Source organism: Drosophila subpulchrella, chromosome 3R (genome assembly GCF_014743375.2).
Source record: "Drosophila subpulchrella strain 33 F10 #4 breed RU33 chromosome 3R, RU_Dsub_v1.1 Primary Assembly, whole genome shotgun sequence".
In the NCBI taxonomy this organism is placed as follows: domain Eukaryota; kingdom Metazoa; phylum Arthropoda; class Insecta; order Diptera; family Drosophilidae; genus Drosophila; species Drosophila subpulchrella.
Genome location: NC_050609.1, coordinates 6224024 through 6244045, shown reverse-complemented (window position 1 = coordinate 6244045; position 20022 = coordinate 6224024). Strand labels below are relative to the sequence as shown.

The 20022-nt window shown below is 40.6% G+C and overlaps 5 protein-coding genes across 5 annotated transcripts in view; 3 read left to right on the top strand and 2 right to left on the bottom strand.

Moving 5' to 3' along the window:
* The first annotated feature begins 843 nt into the window (after positions 1-843).
* LOC119563178 lies at positions 844-2254 on the top strand. The gene is made up of 3 exons (XM_037876450.1): positions 844-886; positions 941-1333; positions 1647-2254. The coding sequence occupies exons 1-3, from the start codon at positions 844-846 to the stop codon at positions 2252-2254; spliced, it is 1044 nt and encodes a 347-aa protein (XP_037732378.1).
* Positions 2255-6804: 4550 nt separating this feature from the next.
* Positions 6805-8463, top strand: LOC119552545. The gene is made up of 3 exons (XM_037862168.1): positions 6805-6853; positions 7393-7785; positions 7853-8463. Exons 1-3 carry the CDS (start codon positions 6805-6807, stop codon positions 8461-8463), a joined length of 1053 nt encoding a protein of 350 aa, XP_037718096.1.
* An 873-nt stretch (positions 8464-9336) lies between these two features.
* Positions 9337-11462, bottom strand: LOC119555674. Its single transcript, XM_037867297.1, has 3 exons — positions 10991-11462; positions 10643-10937; positions 9337-10587 (listed from the first exon to the last, which is right to left on the bottom strand). Exons 1-3 carry the CDS (start codon positions 11191-11193, stop codon positions 9337-9339), a joined length of 1749 nt encoding a protein of 582 aa, XP_037723225.1. The 5' UTR covers positions 11194-11462.
* Positions 11463-12620: 1158 nt separating this feature from the next.
* Positions 12621-14595, bottom strand: LOC119563485. Its single transcript, XM_037876912.1, has 3 exons — positions 14315-14595; positions 13927-14221; positions 12621-13871 (listed from the first exon to the last, which is right to left on the bottom strand). The coding sequence occupies exons 1-3, from the start codon at positions 14515-14517 to the stop codon at positions 12621-12623; spliced, it is 1749 nt and encodes a 582-aa protein (XP_037732840.1). The 5' UTR covers positions 14518-14595.
* Positions 14596-16426: 1831 nt separating this feature from the next.
* LOC119563538 (ankyrin repeat domain-containing protein 50) overlaps positions 16427-20022 on the top strand; it is a 28532-nt gene continuing 24936 nt past the window's right edge. Inside the window, exon 1 of the mRNA XM_037877024.1 lies at positions 16427-17168. The gene's annotated coding sequence lies outside the window, so the exon portion shown is untranslated. The remainder of the gene's footprint in view (positions 17169-20022) is intronic.

Below are 20022 nucleotides of genomic sequence, written 5' to 3'. Positions count from 1 at the left end.
ATGCCAATACACACACATGCAAAGTTTGCACGTTTTGGCATATCCATACACATAGCTCTCTAAGTCGGCGTTATATATGCGCATGTATTAGTTTTTGGCCGCCATTTCTGAATGCCGCACAAACGGAAAAGCTTACAGTCGTTAAGGGATTTGCCAGGCAAATATAAATTTATGAAATATTCGCCCAAGGATGTGTGCGAGTGTTGTGTTATTGGGGGGATTGCCATTGCACCTTTCCGCAAACAAACCAGAAAGTCAGACCGTTTTGGCCATGTTATAGCCCAGCTTTACTACAAATACAATCTGCAGCCACAGCAAATGGACATTGGACTATGGACACTGGCCACTGGCCACTGGACACATCGAACATGGACAAAATCAATGCTAAACCAAACCGAACTAATGTTATTTGTGGAACAAACAACGATAATGAAATCATGGGGCGCTGGGCAAATGGAAAGTGATTCGGTTGGTTCTGGTCAGGTTGTGGCATCGGGCCAATAACTAATTTCATTTACTCTGCCAGGCACATTTGCCATCGAGCGGCAGCAGCATATGCACACAAAAGTCGACATTATCCACATGAGGCCCCTGTATATTCCGCACATTACCTGAAACTCGATCTGCATGTAATTAAGGTGGTTAATCCAGAACTTTAAAATGGTAACCTTGTGCTATCAATTCTTATGCAATAATACTTTTAATTTTGGGTCGCAGGTGGTAAACGCGATTGATAAAAGGTCCACAATGAATTGCAATTATAATAAAACAGTTGTGCAAATGGTTCCTTAATCATATAAATACACCTGCTAGCTATCAGCTGTCGAGTTGAATCAAATCGAAATGTTGAGAATTCTGCTGCCGCTGCTGGCATTTTGTGCCTTGGGTAGGAAAAATGTGTAAAGCAATTAAAAGATTATTATATATTTTTATCTTAAAGCCACGGCCCAGTGTCGATTTACCAGGGCTCAGGTGGAGGGAACCAATCGGATATTTATGGTACGTCTTCAGAACCGTCAGCTCTCACTTAAAAGGACAGCCAGTTCAGCAGCTGGTGAAGTCCTGCAAATGTGGTGCAGTCCCCAGGACATTGTGGCCACTACCTGCCAGGCGGCTCGACCTCCAGCCTTCCGACCACCGTTACCCATGACCTGCCGAGCTGCTCCGGCAGCCCTCACCACGCCCGTTCAGGATCGCAACTGTCCGGCTACCATGTTCCGAGTGGGCTATAATGTGGGCAACAACCAGTTCCTGGAGCTCTATCGCGCCTGCTTCGATACCAGAGCGGTGAGAGCGATTTTCGTGGACCACCAGGTGTATGCCAAGACATTCTGTAAGTATTGTTTATTCCTAAAAAATATACTTATACATATATTATCGCTACTATCATCAATTAATTTTTTTTTAAATTTAACATTCTTACATTTAATTTCTGTTACAAAAAGCTTTAGATCTTTAAGAAGATATTTTGAACCTATAGATTAGTGACTTTATTATGCATTTGAAAAACCCAAAAATATATATCGGGATTTATTGCGACTTAATAGTCGATACTTTTAAAGCCATCTTATCCCATATCACTGGAATGGTGCATCTCAATATAGCCTAAATACAATATTTCATCAAATCGTTTTATAAATTTATAGTTACAACCCGCCCCTGTGTGCAATTCTCTTCCGATGGTGTGATTAGTGGAGCCGATGAAGCCAGTTATACAACTCGCAACATACACGCCACTTTCCGAAGGCTGTTCGGTAACAATCAGAACTTTATACCCAACAACCGAGATGTGGTCATCAATCGTGGACATTTGGCAGCATCGGCTGACTTTTTGTTCGGTGACCAGTTGTGTTCCACCTTCAAGTACGTGAATGCAGTGCCGCAATTTAAAACCATCAACGATGGCAACTGGGAGACCATCGAGCGATGGGTTCGCAGCTCAGTGACTGGAAATCAGTTCGTGAATGTGCGCACAGGAGCCAGAGATACCCTCTCCCTGCCCTCCAGCAGTGGGCCCAAGAACGTCTTCCTCAGCAACAACAAGAACCCAGTTCCCCTGTGGATGTACAAGATAGTTAGAAACTCCAATAACCAGGCCATAGTGGCCTTCCTGACCCTCAACAACATCTTCGCAGGAGCACGGCGGCCAGCGGCTCCTAACTTTTGTCAAGCTGTGAACTGCCCCATTGGATTGGCTAACACTGCACAGGCTGGTTATACCTTTTGTTGCAATCCGGCCACTTTTAGGCCATAATCGGAATTTAAAATAATAATAAAATCTTTTCAGCATTACTCATTAAAGTATTTCGAGTATGGCGCGCATTAAGATTGCATAACTTGAGTTATTGAATTCCGATTTGAACGTGGGCTTTCTCCATAAATGTGTGGTTTAATTCTCTAAAATTCTTCATTCAAATTTTTCTTTTAAACAAGGGTAAGATTTTTAGCCCTGTTTTCGAATGGGGACCCAAAACTCAACTTCTAAAATTCATAGATTGAGTAATTGTATCGCGATTTAGACGTGGGATACCTCTATGAGTTTGTGGCCGAATTCTGTAAAACACTACATTCAAATATTTCTTTTGAACGATGGTCTTATTTTCACTCATTTTCATGTTCGATTTTTCCGCATTTCCAACGGCTTTCAAAGGGGGACCCAAAACTCAACTTTTAAATTTCATAACTTAAGTAATTGTATCCCGATTAAAACGTGGGATACCTCTATATGCTACATTCAAATATTTCTTGTGAACTAGGGTCTAATTTTTAACCCATTTTCATGTTCGATTTTTTCGTATTTCCAACAGCTTTCAAGAGGGGTCCCAAAACTCAACTTCTAAATTTCATAACTTTAATATTTGTATCCCGACTTAGACGTGGTATACCTCTATGAGTTTGTGATCGAATTCTCTAATAATCTACATTCGAATATTTCTTTTGAACGAGGGTCTAATTTTTAACCCATTTTCATGTTCGATTTTTCCGTATTTCCAACGGCTTTCAATAGGGGACCAAAAACTCAACTTATTAATTTCATAACTTTAATAATTTTATCCCGATTTAGACGTGGGATACTTCTATAAGCTTATGATCGAAATTTCTAATAACTTACATTCAAATATATCTTTAAAGCGAGTGTCCAATTTTGAACCCATTTTCATGTTCGATTTTTACTTATTTCCATCGGCTTTCAAAAAGGGATCCAAAACTCAACATCTAAATTTCATAACTTGGCTAAGTGTACCCCGATTAAGACGTGGGATACCTCTATGAACTTGCGATCGAATTCTCTAATATACTACATTCAAATATTTCCTTTGAGCGAGGGTCCAATTTTTAACCCATTCGATGGGACCCAAAAACGGACCCAAAACTCAACATCTAAATTTCATAACTTGGCTAATTATATCCCGATTTAGACGTGGGATACCTCTATGGATTTGTAATCGAATTCTCAAAAAATCTACATTAAAATATTTCTTTTCAACGAGGGTCAAATTTTTAACCCATTTTCATGTTCGGATTTTCCGTATTTCCAATGGCTTTCAGAATGGGAGCACAGAACTGCACTTCCAAATTCCATAACTCGAGTTATACAATTCCGATTTAGACGTGGGATACTTCTATGGATTTGTGATCGAATTCTATAATAATCTGCATTAAAATATTTATTTTTAACGAGGGTCCAATTTTTGACCCATTTTCATGTTCGGATTTTCCGTATTTCCAATGGCTTTCAGAATGGGAGCCCAAAACTGCACTTCCAAATTCCATAACTCGAGTTATACGATCCCGATTTAGACGTGGGATATCTCTATGGATTTGTGATTGAATTCTATAATAATCTACATTAAAATTTTTATTTTTAACGAGTGTCCAATTTTTGACCCATTTTCATGTTCGGATCTTCCGTATTTCCAATGACTTTCAGAATGGGAGCCCAAAACTGCACTTCCAAATTCCATAACTCGAGTTATACAATTCCGATTTAGACGTGGGATATCTCTATGGATTTGTAATCGAATTCGATAATAATCTGCATTAAAATATTTATTTTTAACGAGTGTCAAATTTTTGACCCATTTTCATGTTCGGATTTTCCGTATTTCCAATGGCTTTCAGAATGGGAGCCCAAAACTGCACTTCCAAATTCCATAACTCGAGTTATACGATCCCGATTTAGACGTGGGATATCTCTATGGATTTGTGATCGAATTCTATAATTATCTACATTAAAATATTTATTTTTAACGAGGGTCCAATTTTTGACCCATTTTCATGTTCGGATTTTCCGTATTTCCAATGGCTTTCAGAATGGGAGACCAATACTGCACTTCCAAAATCCATAACTCGAGTTATACAATTCCGATTTAGACGTGGGATACCTCTATCTATGTGTGATCGAGTTCTCTAATAATCTACATTAAAATATTTATTTTTAACGAGGGTCCATTTTATAACCCATTTTCATGTTCGGTTTTTCCGTATTTCTAATGGTTTTCAGAATGGGAGCCCAAAACTGCACTTCCAAATTCCATAACTCGAGTTATACGATCCCGATTTAGACGTGGGATATCTCTATGGATTTGTGATCGAATTCTATAATAATCTGCATTAAAGTATTTATTTTTAACGAGGGTCCAATTTTTGACCCATTTTCATGTTCGGATTTTCCGTATTTCCGATGGCTTCCAGAATAGGGGCCCAAAACTGTACTTCTAAATTTCATAACTCGAGTTATACAATTCCGATTTAGACGTGGGATACCTCTATCTATTTGTGATCGAGTTCTCTAATAATCTACATTCAAATATTTCTTTTGAACGAGGGTCCAATTTTCAACCCATTTTCCTTTTTGATTTTTTCCTATTCTTAACGGCTTTCAAAGGGGGCCCTTTTAATGTTCGATTTTTTTCTTTTTCCAATGGTTGGTTCTTAAAACCGAACAAAGTCGCGGAGGGGAAAGCTAGTCGATATATATAAAACTATAGCAAGAAGTTGAGGTATCAATGCAGTGCCATAAATATTAAAGCTACAGCATTCAATTTGGTACTGCACATTCTTATTGCTGTGTAAGTAACCCCCAACTTGTATAACAAAATTTGCTTTCTATTTTATTAGAACCACAACATTTTTTTCTGCAAAACCGCATGTTATCCACCACTTAAGACAAATTAAAGTCAAATTAAATATATTTTGATGTCTTCGCGGTGCGAATCAATTTTCATAAATCGTAAAAGTTTGCGTGGCGGTTTAAAACGCATCCAAAGTCTTCGAATTCATGGCTCTTTCGAAATGGACTCCAGCCGTCAGTTTTAATGGTCATTCAGCGGCTTCTCATAAATTCATCCCACCCATTACTCAGTCCCCCAACTTTCGGCCCATTTAAATTCAACCTGCGATTGTGTAGGAGCGAAGGCAAAATGCTTTTCAATGCGTGCGAGTGCAATAAAGGCCATGGCAATTGCTTGTGCTGTCGGGGGTTGCGCCTAAAAGTAGACATTAAATAAATTATTCAGCAGGGCATGGCTGTGTAGCTTTTAAATACGCACGCCTGCGAAATTGTTTTGTGCGTGCGATGGAGCTGATGGATATCAACGGAACCAAGGGGGTCGGACACCGGGAGCTCATAAAAGTGCAGAATAAATTTAGCAACCCGGACATGCGTTGAACTGGGCTCTCATAAAACCTAACAGTTGTAATTGTGCTGTAAACACGCAACTCAATGGCATTGTGAATGGGCTGAGCACTTGCACCACCACCCAATCGGCCAACTATATAACCACCCAACCACCTACATCCTGAACATTTCTATGCACCCATCCTATCCATCCTGCAGTGCGGCACAATTTAATTTATGCCCCGTTTTGTGGCCGGCTTGTTGATTTTGCTGCTTTGCCCCTTTTATTTTTATTGACCATTACAATTCAACACAAGCAGCCAAACTCACACCCACCACACGATTTGAGTCACAAATTTTATATGGCATAATTTGGTTTCGCCCCTATGAGCATGCATTAAAAGTGCCCAAATAGCGCCAAATTGCTCGTAAGCTGCGGAAATTGCGTTACGCCCACTCCAAAGTCCAAATCCAGCCAAACGGAATTCAGACAAAAGGCTAGCATACTTTACCGAGCATTAACCATTCGCAACATGCACATTAAAATACTCAGCCACTTATACAACTCCCAAAAACATTTGAGCATGAACCATTTCAATGGCCAGACAACGACTGTCAGATGGATAAAACAAGGCCATTATTTCGCCTTTGTCTGGCTACGATTTCGTAAAAGTTGCACCTTGATTTCCAGCCACAAAAATCTATAGCCTAACCACAACACCTTCCTTGGCAGTCGAATAAAACTGCCATCTAGATACCACAATCCATATGCAACACTAATGGCCAGCTTTGCCCATCCATGCATAAACTGTATATATTTCCTTTTAAGCCAGTTACTGGAAAATCAACTAAACGGTTTTTAGAAAATAAATTTCATCAGCAAGCAAGAAAATATGTACAAATTACTACGCATATTTCCAAGTGGAAAATGTTACTAGCTGCAAAGCCGCCCATCAAGTGCAAGGCACAATGAAAAGCAATAAACATTTCATTCAAGCATTTAAGCCAAAAGAAAAATGGGGGAAATCTGTTTACGGCCAAAAATAGTCTCTTGTTTTGGGCTGAGAATTGCTGAATGAGAACACTTGTCTACGAGCTTGGCCGGAACAAAGGAGGCCGGCCAAGTGAGCGGGCCTAAATGGTATTTAAACACCAGTGGCACAGCCCATCGATCAACATACGCGATGGAAGCTCAACAACTGCTGCTGATCGTTGCCATCGGACTGGGACTGGGTAAGATAAAATAAGAGCTACTAAAAACATATGGTGATATGATATATAAAAAGTAGCTTTTGTCTTAATTCATGCCCTGCTAAATGTAAATGAAATGTTTAGTAATGAGAGATCCCTCTGTAAAGCAGCAAATCAAAGGTTTGAAACTATCATAAGTAAAGCAAAAAATTTAATATAAGCTTATTTATTTTTAATTTACTGCATTTTAAGTCCACATTCAAAATTAAACATATAAATTATTTTACAGAACCAAAGATTACTACATTTTTTAGATAAGCTTAACCCATTAAAATAAATAGTTCTATATTAGTCGAGGTATACCGGAATAGTTAGTAGTTACACTTATCAATTTTAAAACACAAAATATTGTAATATACAAACCATAATAATTAGTTTTGTTTTGATTGAGGTTTATCTGTTTAACTTTAATATACAGAGTATCTAAATTGCTGTACCTAGATTATTGGATATATTAAAGCAAGGAACAATTTATCAAAAGTCTATAAAGATTGGGTAACTAATTCCCTATGTCTTTTTAGTGTTCCTATCCCAGGCGGACTGCCCGCTCTCCAGGGCCATGATCGAGGGCACCAATAGGATATTCACCAATCGCAATGCCGCCGGTCAATACGAACTGAAGCGACTCCAGCGAGTCGTCACCAACGAGGTGCTCCACATGTACTGCCAGGCGAACGATATTGTCCAGACGACCTGCCAGCAGAATACCAACTTCAGTAGGCCACTCCCTCTGCGGTGCCAAAGACCCATTGCCGCCTCGGCGACGGTGGTCACCGATGCCTCCTGTCCAGCCACCATGTACTCCGTGGGCTATAACCTCAACAATCGCCATCTGGAGCTCTACCGCGCCTGCTACGATCGCAATGGTGTTCGGGCGAGGTTTACCACGCATTCCGTGTACCACAAGACCTTCTGTGAGTGATAGATAGTTTTACCTGTTGTTTTTATAAAATCTAAGGAGTTGTTTCCTATCCCATACAGTCCCCCAACGTCCTTGCGCCGATTTCACCAGGGATGGTCTGCTCAGCGAGACCGATGTCCAAAGTTTCCAGCCCCGCAGCATTTTCCGCGCTTTCCGTACCATTTTTGGCAATACCCAGCGGTACATTCCCAACGAACGAGATGTGATCATCAATCGTGGACATCTGACCCCGTCGGGTGACTATCTTTTTGGAGACCAAATGTGTGCCACCTTTAAGTATATAAATGTGGCGCCCATGTTCAAGAGTGTCAACGACAGGAATTGGGAGACGGTGGAGAGATGGGTGCGAACTCGCATAAGTGCCGGTGGATTGCTGAGGATCAAAACTGGAACCAATGGTGAACTTACACTGCCGGACAGTCGGAGTCGCCAGCGACGCATTATTCTGGGTGCCGGAACCAAGAACATAATGCCCTTGTGGCTGTACAAGGTGGTACGCACATCCGCCAATGGACCGCACAGCGTTTTCGTAACCCTCAACAACATCTTCGCCCGTGCCCGTCCCGCTGCCCCCACTTTCTGCACCAGTATTCCCTGCCCCATGACCCTGGAGAATGTGGCAGCCGCTGGCTACACCTACTGCTGCAATGCCACCACTTTTACACTTTAAATAAGAATCAGGTCGGCATAATAAAAATATCACAAAGCAGCAATTTTAAATTATTGGTTCATCATTTAATTGATTCTTTATATATAAGATTATAATATAATCACTATCACTGTTTAGCTTCAATAAAAGTCATTTGTCATGCAAAGTTTTCTAACAATAAAATATTTTAGTAGCTTGCTCTTATTCTAAATACTACAACTGAAAAATCCATAATTTCTATCAACACCACCTACCCCCGACTGAGTCACGTAAACTCAAAGCCCCATCTGATGATGGAATCCGAGAAGCTCCACTTAATGATGGCCCGCAACGAACGGTTTCAAGTGCGGAATCTTATTTTATTTCCCTCTGCTGCACCTTAGATTCAATTTTAGATAGGTTTTTATGAGTGCTGCTGACAAAATGCAAGCCACATAAAGTTCATTGGATGCAGCTTGAAAGGAACGGAAGGGCAACTCCTTTGTTATTAAACGTGCGCTGGCAAGGTAAACAAACCACCCGATGATATGCGCAGATAAGCCCGACTGAAAGGCACAGGCACCACCCATTGGACCACCCTGAAAAGACCTGAGTGGGGGAACCAGCTGCTTATCACTGATGACCTGTGTAGCGCCTTGACGAATGTACAGATTTTTTTTTAACAAAAAAGATAAGAAATACTCTCTTAAAATTGCACCACTGATTAGTCAGTTTGTTCAGAAGAGCATTAACGAAACATTAATAATGATAATAAGTATACAAATTGTGTTAGAGCAGTGTTACAACTAAGGTCTCTCCAGGAAATGTTTCTCTTAATCTTAAATTATACGTATTTAGCAAACTGGGACAAAAGGTTATGCGAAATCAACATTGTAAATTAAGGTCTTGTATATTCTATTCTTTGATATTGCACTTGCAAATGCAATACATCTTATCGGTTTTGTCGACTACACATGTTGAATCATCTTCATAACTGTCGAGTCGGCTTATAGTGGGCACTTCGACTTCCACGGACCCCGTAACATTGTTGAAGAGAACGGTGGCTCGGAAGTCGGCGGAGTTCTGCTCCACCTTGAACATTGTGCGATAGGTAGCGACCTCTATAAAGGGCATCTCGTCATGGAAGTTCTGATCCAGATCGATTTTCATCTCTGTCTCGTGTATGTAGCTCAAAGTCAGCTCGGAACAGATGCCACTGAGGTTCCTGCTGGCCAAATACTCGTTTATTCGACCGATTACCAGGGGGGCAATACGCTTTGCCCAATCCACCGTTAGTCTTTTATAAGGCACACAGGTGCAGTAGTGCTCTGGTATTCCAGCATCCTCACACGTCCTCAACTCATCGATGGGAAGGAAAACGGACTGGCACTTGGGACAGTCGAAAGCTTTATGAAGTTCGGGACCATCTGGAGTTCCGCCCAGTTCTATGATGTGCTTCAAAGTATTGTGCAGATCGTAGGTGGAGGTCAGGCGGTTTTTATTCAACTGCAGGGCCCTCACATATTCCGGGTATTGAGCCCGGAACCAGGGCGGCAAGTAAATAAACATCGAGGGTAGGCGTTCCTCCAAGAACCCACTGGGCAGGGACATTATCCTTCCATAACGAGATCCATGATCCGAGAGGAATATCATAATACTCTCTTCGAGGACACCATCTTCCTCAAAGTCCAGCAAGTACTGCAACACGTAGTCCTCCATTTTTGAGGGCATCTGAAAGCTATCGTGACTGAAGCTATTTGACCAGAAGAGACCCCAAATGGGACGTTCATCCACGTAACGCCTCGCAAGATTTTTAGCCATATCGTAGGCGTAGCTGCTAGCAATCCGACGACCGATGCAGTACCTCATCGAGCAGTCATTGCATTTCCAGACGTTCATGCCAGACTCAAAGGCCTTTTGATAGGGCCTGAGGTAATAGTCGGTGGGTTGCTCCAAAAAGCCGGGCTTGCAGTAGTTGAATGTTTCTATGCCACTTTCATCTTCAGCATAGGCGGTGAGATAGCTGGCATTCCGAAGATACTTCCAAATAAAGGGGGTCCTGTCCAGGCATCCCTTTTCGCGCCAGTTGCAGACCTTTTTCAAGGCCGAGTCTGGATTGTAACCCGTCAAAAGGGCTAGTAGGTTTGGAAAAGTGTTGTCACCTATCTGGTTAGGTAATGGCTTTGATAAAGACTACTACCAGGATGAGTGTTTTACCCACCTTATTGTATCCCTGCAGCTCGAACCAACCGGCTTTCGTTAAAAACCTGTATACCTTGGGCATGGTTCGTCGTAAATTAATTCGCGACAAAGAGTCTATTCCGAACATTAAGACACTTGGCTTTCGCTTGGACGGTTCCATCGAGAGTCCTTTGGGCGGTGGCTTATATTGAATGAGGCTATAGGCATCGCTCTGCAGAATATCCGACTCGTTGCCAAGACGATGACAGGCCAAGATCAGGCCCTGAACATGCAACGGCACCTCGTAGTTCTGCGTAAAGTATTTTCGCTCCAACCTGCAATAGGCAATATAATTTTAATAATTATTCCACGAAGTGTATGTATTTACTTGTCATAGCTGTCATGCTCTCTTTCGCGTGTTATCTCCTGATAATAGCAGTTGTACTCCCCCTCGGTAGAGTTTAAATGGACAGAGGCTAGGGTCTCATTGATAAACAACATATATCTCTGCCGACTAATGTCATAGATCGGGGTCACCAGGGCGGTTTCATTTGAGCAGGTCTCGAAATGCTCTGGATGGAATATAGCCATGGCATCCGACTCAAAGGGATCCACATACGGAATCTTGCACTTGGCGGTATCCACAAAGAAAAGTGGCTTTACTGCCTCCTCCACTTCAAGACTAACATCCACTGGAGGGGCATCAGGTAAAGAGCTTCCTGAGCCATCCACTTCGAGATCAAAAGCTCTCGACTCCTCGGTAATTTTCCGATACTTAATATTAGCATTTCGGTCTGAAAGACTGAGAAGAACAGTTATAGCTACTAAGCTGAGGACTAGCCATTTAAGGAACGGATGGAATAAGGTTATCATCATATGAAGCTCGCTTACAGACTGAGTAGACATCCCACTTTCCTTTAACTGTTTTTACTGATTCGGAACAGGTTCAGTTCTTCCGGCGGCATCCATAGATTACGGGTGCTCTTGTTAAAGGCACGAGTGGTACCAACCGGAAGCCACTTTTTAATTTACTAAAAGAAGTTTGTTTCTAATTACACTTGTTGAACAACCAAACTGATAATAAAAGCTTCATATTGAATGCTGCACTTACTTAGTTAACAGAGATACGACCAGCAAGTTGAGCGAACTGCAACTTGTAGAATAACTTGGCATTTTAAATTTTCCACAGAGTCTCTTGAGACGTCCATATCCAATCAAAGCGTAAAAATGCCAAAAAAAAAGTTATAAATTTTGATAATGGGTTTTACATTCTTTCCCTCCCCACCTCTAAATTGCTTTCAATCACTAAAATATGGAACTGGCTATATGCACATTTAAAACTTAACTAAACTGTTCTTCATGTTCGCCGTCGAAACTGATGATGTTAACTTAGAATTGCAACATTCCATCTACAAGGCATGGCATCTACAATAACATGGATTATTTGACTGGTGTTTGCTGAAGCTGCAAGCAATGAATAAACCTTGAAATAAGAAAGACATATTATATATTTAAAGTTTATTTTTACTTAAATGTACAACCACTGACAAACAATGAAATGTTTTTTTACAACAATAAAAATTTATATTCTATGCTCTACTAAAACAATATTACCAATAAACGTAAAAGATTAGAGGCAGTGATATGTACACAAAATACTTAGACGGCAACCTAAACAGTAAAGAGAAGTAATCCCAGCCGCTTATCAGTAAAGTCGGAAGCGCCTTTGTAAATGTCGGGGATTCCCGGCACTGTATAGATAAGAATATACAAATAGAAAATCTTCGTTGCCCAATCTGGAATACTCTGCTAAAAATTGATATTATGCAATCTCTTTAACTTTATTAAAGACAATGTTCCAAATTTGTCGGATGTTTACTGAGGTCTTTAAGACAATTTACTTATAATCTTTAAAAATCCCTAAATTTGTTATCAAATAGTTTTGTGTAAGAACTAAATAAACTCGTGTAGAATCTACATTGTAGATAGTAACAGCATAATGTGACCCTAAGCCTATTCTATTCTTTGATATCACTTTTGCAAATGCAATACATCTTATCGGTTTTGTCGTCGACACATGTTGAAACCTTTGCATAACTGTCGAGCCGACTGATCGTTGGCACTTCGACTTCCACGGATCCCGTGACATTGTTGAACAGAACGGTGGCTCGGAAGTCGGCGGAGTTCTGCTCCACCTTGAACATTGTGCGATAGGTAGCGAACTCTATGAGGGGCACATCATCATGGAAGTTCTGATCCAGATCGATTTTCATCTCTGTCTCGTGTATGTAGCTCAAAGTCAGCTCGGAACAGATGCCACTGAGGTTCCTGCTGTCCAAATACTCGTTTATTCGACCGATTACCAGGGGGGCAATACGCCTTGCCCAATCCTCATTTAGTCTTTTATAAGGCACACAGGTGCAGTAGTGCTCTGGTATTCCAGCATCCTCACACGTCCTCAACTCATCGATGGGAAGAAAAACGGACTGGCACTTGGGACAGTCGGAAGCTTTGGGAAGTTCGGGACCATCTGTAGTTCCGCCCAGCTCGATGATGTGCTTCAGGGTATTGTGCAGATCGTAGGTGGAGGTCAGGCGGTTTTTATTCAACTGCAGGGCCCTCACATATTCCGGGTATTGAGCCCGGAACCAGGGCGGCAAGTAAATAAACATCGAGGGTAGTCGTTCCTCCAAGAACCCACTTGGCAGAGACATGAGTCTTCCATAACGCGATCCATGATCCGAGAGGAATACCATAATACTCTGATCAAATACACCATCTTTCTCGAAATCAAGCAAATACTGCAGCACATAGTCCTCCATTTTTGAGGGCATCTGAAAGCTATCGTGACTGAAGCTATTCGACCAGAAGAGACCCCAAATGGGACGTTTGTCCACAAAACGCCGGGCGAAATCTCTGGCCATATCATAGGCGTAGCTGCTAGTAATCCGTCGACCGATGCAGTACCTCATCGAGCAGTCTTTGCATTTCCAGGTGGTCAGGCCCTTTTCAAAGGCCTTTTGAAAGGGCCTGAGGTAATAGTCGGTGGGTTGTTCCAAAAAGCCCGACTTAAAGTAGTTGAATGTGTGTATGCCACTTTCATCCTCAGCATAGGCGGTGAGATAGCTGGCATTCTGAAGATACTTCCAAATAAAGGGGGTCCTGTCCAGGCATCCCTTCTCGTGCCAATTGCAGACCTTTTTCAAGGCCGAGTCTGGATTGTAACCCGTCAAAAGGGCTAGCAGGTTTGGAAAAGTATTGTCACCTATCTGGTTGGGTAATGGCTTTGATAAAGACTACTACCAGGATGAGTGTTTTACCCACCTTGTTGTATCCCTGCAGCTCGAACCAACCGGCTTTCGTTAAAAACCTGTATACCTTGGGCATGGTTCGACGTAAATTAATTCGCGACAAGGAGTCTATTCCGAACATTAAGACACTTGGCTTTCGCTTGGACGGTTCCATTGAGAGTCCTTTGGGAGGTGGCTTATATTGAATGAGGCTATAGGCATCGCTCTGCAGAATATCCGACTCGTTGCCAAGACGATGACAGGCCAAGATCAGGCCCTGAACATGCAACGGCACCTCGTAGTTCTGCGTAAAGTATTTTCGCTTCAACCTGCAACACCCAATAAAATGTTAATCAGCAGCTTATTCCACGAATCGTATCGTGTCTAACAAGAATGATATCAAAATGGCACAAGGCATTTACTTGTCATAGCTGTCGTGCTCCCTGTCGCGTGTTATCTCCTGATAATAGCAATTGTACTCCACCTCGGTAGAGTTCATAATGATAGAGGCCAGCGTCTTGTTAATGAACAACACATATCGCTGTCGACTGATATCATAGATCGGGACCACCAGGGCGGTTTCGTTAGAGCAGGTCTCGAAATGCTCTGGATGGAATATAGCCATGGCATCCGACTCAAAGGGATCCACATACGGAATCTTGCACTTGGCGGTATCCACAAAGAAAAGTGGCTTTACTGCCTCCTCCACTTCAGGAATAACATCACTTGTAGAGCTTTCTGATCCTTCTACTGTAAAATTCGAAGCTCTAGACTCCTCGGTAATATTTCGATACTGAGTATTTACATTTTGGTATGAAAAACTGAGAATCACAATTAAGGCTATTGAGAAGAGGACTAGCCACTTGAGCAACGGATGAAATAAGGTTTTCATCATTTGGAGTTCGTTTACAGACTGAACAGCATTTATCCATTTCACACCCATTTTGTGATACGGACCACCTTGTGTTCTCGAGTTATCAGTTCCTTTGGTGGAATCCATTAATTAAAAGGTTGCTCTTATCAAACGCACGCGTATTACCAACCGGAAACTTAATTGTACTTCTTCATATGTGAAAGAAAGGTTTTCATTTCGAAGAAAAGTAATAAAAAAAACAACTAATTCGAGTAATATAAATAAAACGACCACATTTTCTTTGTGTCCTTCAGAACTCTCAAGTTTAATTATTATTATTCTTATGATTAAAATGTCATTAATTATCAGAAGTTTGGGATTATTGGTTGGTCCTTCAACGGTCGAAATCTTTAAACAATGCGTCATCGCTGAGCTAATGTTTATGATGTGAACCAAGTATGTAAAATAAAATTTGGATCAAAACCTTGCTAAACTTTTATTAAAGCTTCACTCACCTGTACAATGTTAAAACATTTAAATATTTACAATTACAAAGCTTTGTCTACTTTAATGTCCAAATAGGAAAAAATAGTTGCCCTCCAGCTCCATTAGCCCGAAGCTTAATATCAAGCATGTAGTTTCCCTGTTATTATACACATGTAAGTGTTTTAAAATTAAAACATTTTTAAATATAGACGCCATGGGTTCCTGCTCTTCCATGGTTATGAGTTATATTTTTCCCGATCTGGTAGCACCAATCTCGTCTTTCTCTTTAACCCCATTCCTTTTCCCTTAAAGACGAATAGTATTTTCGGTGTGCGTATCAACATCTTTTCACCTCTATCTTCTCTGCCTATTTTCTCCCTTTCACCATTGTCTGCTCTTCTCGTTATCTCATAAATAATCCCACCTACCTACCTACATAGCTTCCCAGTTCATATGTGTATGCGGTATTGAGTTTCAATAACCGATATGAACGCACTTTTCAGTATAGTGGAAACCAGTTATTTTAGATAATTCAATATCACTGGAAACTAGGGTAGTGAAAAAATATATTAAAAATATCGTTTCGATATTTTCTTTCCAAAAATGTCAAATGGTTAAAGTCTATATCACTCGAAAAGTATCGATACATCGAGTATTTTTGATATTTTGTTGTTTAAATTATTTTTTTAACGCCGCCAAAAATAAGTATCTTTGTTTCAATAAATTAAACATAAATTTAGTTTTTCTTATTGTGCTATAGCCTAAGAAGCGGCTACTATATATGCTCGCAGAAAGTTTTTTTTCTTTAATTGCTCTAATATTATTATACAATGGACTGAACAAATTCCCTTATGTACATTTTCTTAATCGGAAGTTAAGAACATTTAAAAAAGTGCGCCGCTGCTTTTCTCTCCGCCGCTGCTCTGCCACTGTTAGAAAACGATGTATCTTAACATTTCTGTTAAATCAGCTGGTGTGACTGGTGTGACCATCCGCCAATCGCTGCAAAATGTAGAAAATAAAAATCGCTAAATATTTATTTTTATTCAAAAATATCGATATATATATTATGAAATATCGCGATTCTGATAAGAGTGTAGTTTCTTACTCTATGTGCGCGTTTCAATTCGATTGGTCGTTAAAATGTATCGAGTAAACGGTATCGTAAATCGTAAATGGTGAATCGAAATCGAGCGACACAAAATTGTTGGTCGTTAAAAAGTAAAGTGCGGCTGGTCCGTTGAAAAAATTGAGAAAAATAAATCGCGACTAAGACGCGGAGACTCGGACGCGGAGGAAAACGTTGTGAAAGTGCCGAGTTGAGAGTGCAAGTTCAAAACAATTACGAGTTGAACAAAAAGGGAGAACACATGATATCCTGGGCCACGCAGGATAGCTGTGTGAAGCAGACGCGTGAAGGATAAGAGGAAGGGGGCAGCAGGAGCAGAAGAAGAAGCAGAAGCAGGACAACAAGACGGGGAAGAAGAAGCTGAAGGCGGAGCCGCATCTGCCGCAGTCAAAACACAAGAGGAAGTGCAACAAAAGCGAGATAAAAGTGCATTCAGCTGGGGGAAATGGAAATGGAAATGTGAAATGTGAACGATGTTGCAACGTCGCGCCGCTTGCACAGCCAAGTAAAAGCAAAAGCAAAGCATAAGCGTAGCAAAGCAAAAGCAAAGTCAGAACAAACAAAATACACAAAGTGAAAGAGCGAGTGAGAGAGAGAGAGGGAGTGTTTGGTTGGTGTATCTGTGTTTAGTGCGTATACGCGTCTGTGTGTGTGTGTGGTAGTGCGATTTTGTGCTCACAACAAATTGTCGTTTAATTTTCTTCGATTCTGCACAAACAACAAGCACTGAGAGAAAGGGGATGTCGATGTCCTCTTCACCACCCCTGGAATCCGCCACCTAAGGTCATAGGTCGCCAGCAGCCAAGAGGTAAGTAAATCAAAATATAACAACTTTACCTTTATCTCAAATCTATATAAACACCTAACAAAACGATGAGTTGACCTCGCTGCAAGCCGCGTAGGAAACGAATGCCAAATTTAACCAAAATAAAAAACACGTTTGCCAACGCCAGCAGCAGCAGCAACAACAACAACCCATGTCCAATTAAAGTTGCAGTAGGGAAAAAAAGAAATGAAAAAAAACCGGCATGCCGGCTGCTGCAATTCAGAGCTGCTCAAAGTTAAACGAGCCAAGTAACAACAGAAACAACAAGAACCAAGCACAGAACTACAGTGAAACCTCCCTAAATTCAAACTATTTTTTTATACTTTTATAAATAGAGTTTTCGGAGCTAGAAATGCGACTATTCATGTGAAATTGGCTTAAAAGACAGATCGTTCTTAAAACATATTCCAAAGTTTCGTTTTCTTAACATATTCCATTTGAACCAGATGAGTTTTACCAGATTTTAGTTTTCATATCTTCATGTTTTTGATCACAAAGTTTAAGCTAAATAATAATAATCGTAAATTATATGGAAGATGAAAAATTTGTAATATTTTAACAATTAAACAAAATTTAAAGAAGTAGGTATACTGTGTCAAATAATAAATTTGTTATGATTTAGCTATTTTAATATTTTGTTTATACTCTAAGTAAGCATCCTAGTTATTTATGATAGTTAGTTGAAAAGTTTTCCATGCCTATTTAATATTTAAATAATTTGATTTTAAGAAGTACTACTGTATAAAGGCTTTACAATCGCGTGAATGTTGGTGCACCCTCGTGGGTGTGTGTTAGCAATACTACACCAACTCGAGGCGCACTTTAAATATTTCACCTAACTACACAGAGAATTCTGCTCGGCTTGCGGTTTTTCTGCGCCGCCAACTTTTGAAATGAAAATAATCATAATCAAGGGGCTGGGAGTAGATGGGGAGGCTCTCAACAATGCCACACCCACTCGTGTCCCCCAGCACTTTTCCCCTACCACTTACTTTTTCTTTTTTCTCTGGAAAAGCCAGAACGTATGAATGAGTTAATCAGAGAGCGGAGGCAAAGCGCCAAAAGGCAACAGTCAGCAGACGCATAGTCTGCCCAGCTCTCTGGTTGCCATCGCCATCATCAACAAACAACAAACAAAACGGCAAAAACAATTGCACTAAAGTTTCACTAGAATCTGCAATGAATCAGAAGGAAAAACCAGAAAAAGGGGCAACACGAAAAGTTCTAGCCGGTAACTTGATACCCTTTTCGGCGAGGGAAGTAACTCAAGCTCTTATATATGTATCTCAAAGTAACAAAAGTTAAATTATAAGTTTTATAAGGCAAATAAAGCTGAGCTAATTAATAATATCCACTAACTATAGAGATTTCAATTTAAGATTAAATTGTACTTTAGCTAACATTTGTATGTAATGTTTTAAAAAGAAAGTACCAAATGTAACAAATTAGAAACAGGTAATACTATCCAATTTAAAATGTTCCCAAAGAAGATTAAAACGTTAGATCAAGACAGCGCCATGTTCTAGCTACATTACCCATTGGTTTCGGAGTGTATCAAATGCAATGACAAAGATCCCGACGATGAGTCTGCTATAAATTGCGATGGCATTCTGCGCTTAACGGGTTTTTTGTTTGTTACATTTTTCGACATTTACGCCATTGACGTAATTGTCAGACCCGGCCCAGACAAACTACTCAACTGAACCGTCAGCAGTCAGTCTGACACCGCCACTCCAGAACTCCAGGGTTCCCGACTATATACATATATATATGTGCAGCTCCATTGCCATTTTCATACCCATACCCACCTATACCCATTTCCATTTCCAACTCGCTCCCGTCAGCCTTTTTCAAGCTCAAGAGCAAAGTCGGCTTTGCCTTGGTCTTTTCATGAATTTGCATTTGCGGTCGCCGGGAAAATACTCGTATTTTCAGCGGGTACTTTTCATAATTTTCCGCTCGCGCTCTCCGATTTTTCCAGCACATTTTTTCCATTCGGCTCGCTGGCCCACGGTTCGTTGCACTTTTGTCAAGCTTTTGCCAAAGTTTTCGGCTGAATTTTCGTGTTATTGTCGGAATCGCACAAAAGTAATGAATGGTCTGATAAATTCTAGATGCCTAGTAAACCCAGCAGACCAAACAGCAGCAGAGCACCGCTGACTGCCAATTTGGGCGGACCACAAGCAATTAAAATTTAATTTTCCCCAAAACCTCGAGATATAGCGGGCACATAAACCGCAGTATTAAAATTTAACAACGCAGCAGGTCCTGCGGCCAAATTGCCTACTGGCTGAGGCCACTTTAGGGGCCAACACTTTAGAACCCATCCCCAGCCAACTCCAACTCTGCCGCCCCGGGCACAAATTAATTGAATTGAGACACATTTGCGAGTGGCCGCAAAAAAGAGAAATTATTTTGGGAACGATTCCTGTGGGCGGCTGGCTGGTACATCAAATACATTTATAATTTTATTAGCAGAGTTTTTTCCATTCGCCCGACTGACAGGCAAATGAAAGGTCCTTGGCAGTTAATGCTTGGTATTCACGCACTCCATGACAGACGGAAAGGGTATACTTAGAAAAATATTTCACTCACTATATGAAATAAGTTTATTTGAATAAAATATAGAAATAATAAAAGTAAAGGCCAAGATGTAAGAAGATATATAGTTATATTGATAGATATAGGGAGGTATAAATATTAAATTTAAATTACAAATTTTGCTCGATAAAAAATCTATATATATAATATTTAAGGAATTTTTTTGAGTGTCAGGTCAAACCGGGCTGAGTCATTCGCATTCAAAGTAAGAAGAGCTGAGGAGTGTGAAGCGCCT

Coding starts and splice junctions, on each gene's coding strand:
- LOC119563178 (XM_037876450.1), top strand. CDS start 844: ATGTTGAGAATTCTGCTGCCGCTGCTGGCATTTTGTGCCTTGG. Junction 887..940: donor GCTGGCATTTTGTGCCTTGG/GTAGGAAAAATG, acceptor TTTATCTTAAAG/CCACGGCCCAGTGTCGATTT. Junction 1,334..1,646: donor GGTGTATGCCAAGACATTCT/GTAAGTATTGTT, acceptor ATAAATTTATAG/TTACAACCCGCCCCTGTGTG.
- LOC119552545 (XM_037862168.1), top strand. CDS start 6,805: ATGGAAGCTCAACAACTGCTGCTGATCGTTGCCATCGGACTGGGACTG. Junction 6,854..7,392: donor TGCCATCGGACTGGGACTGG/GTAAGATAAAAT, acceptor ATGTCTTTTTAG/TGTTCCTATCCCAGGCGGAC. Junction 7,786..7,852: donor CGTGTACCACAAGACCTTCT/GTGAGTGATAGA, acceptor TATCCCATACAG/TCCCCCAACGTCCTTGCGCC.
- LOC119555674 (XM_037867297.1), bottom strand. CDS start 11,193: ATGGCTATATTCCATCCAGAGCATTTCGAGACCTGCTCAAATGAAACC. Junction 10,938..10,990: donor GAGCATGACAGCTATGACAA/GTAAATACATAC, acceptor TGCCTATTGCAG/GTTGGAGCGAAAATACTTTA. Junction 10,588..10,642: donor AGCTGCAGGGATACAATAAG/GTGGGTAAAACA, acceptor TTACCTAACCAG/ATAGGTGACAACACTTTTCC.
- LOC119563485 (XM_037876912.1), bottom strand. CDS start 14,517: ATGGCTATATTCCATCCAGAGCATTTCGAGACCTGCTCTAACGAAACC. Junction 14,222..14,314: donor GAGCACGACAGCTATGACAA/GTAAATGCCTTG, acceptor TGGGTGTTGCAG/GTTGAAGCGAAAATACTTTA. Junction 13,872..13,926: donor AGCTGCAGGGATACAACAAG/GTGGGTAAAACA, acceptor TTACCCAACCAG/ATAGGTGACAATACTTTTCC.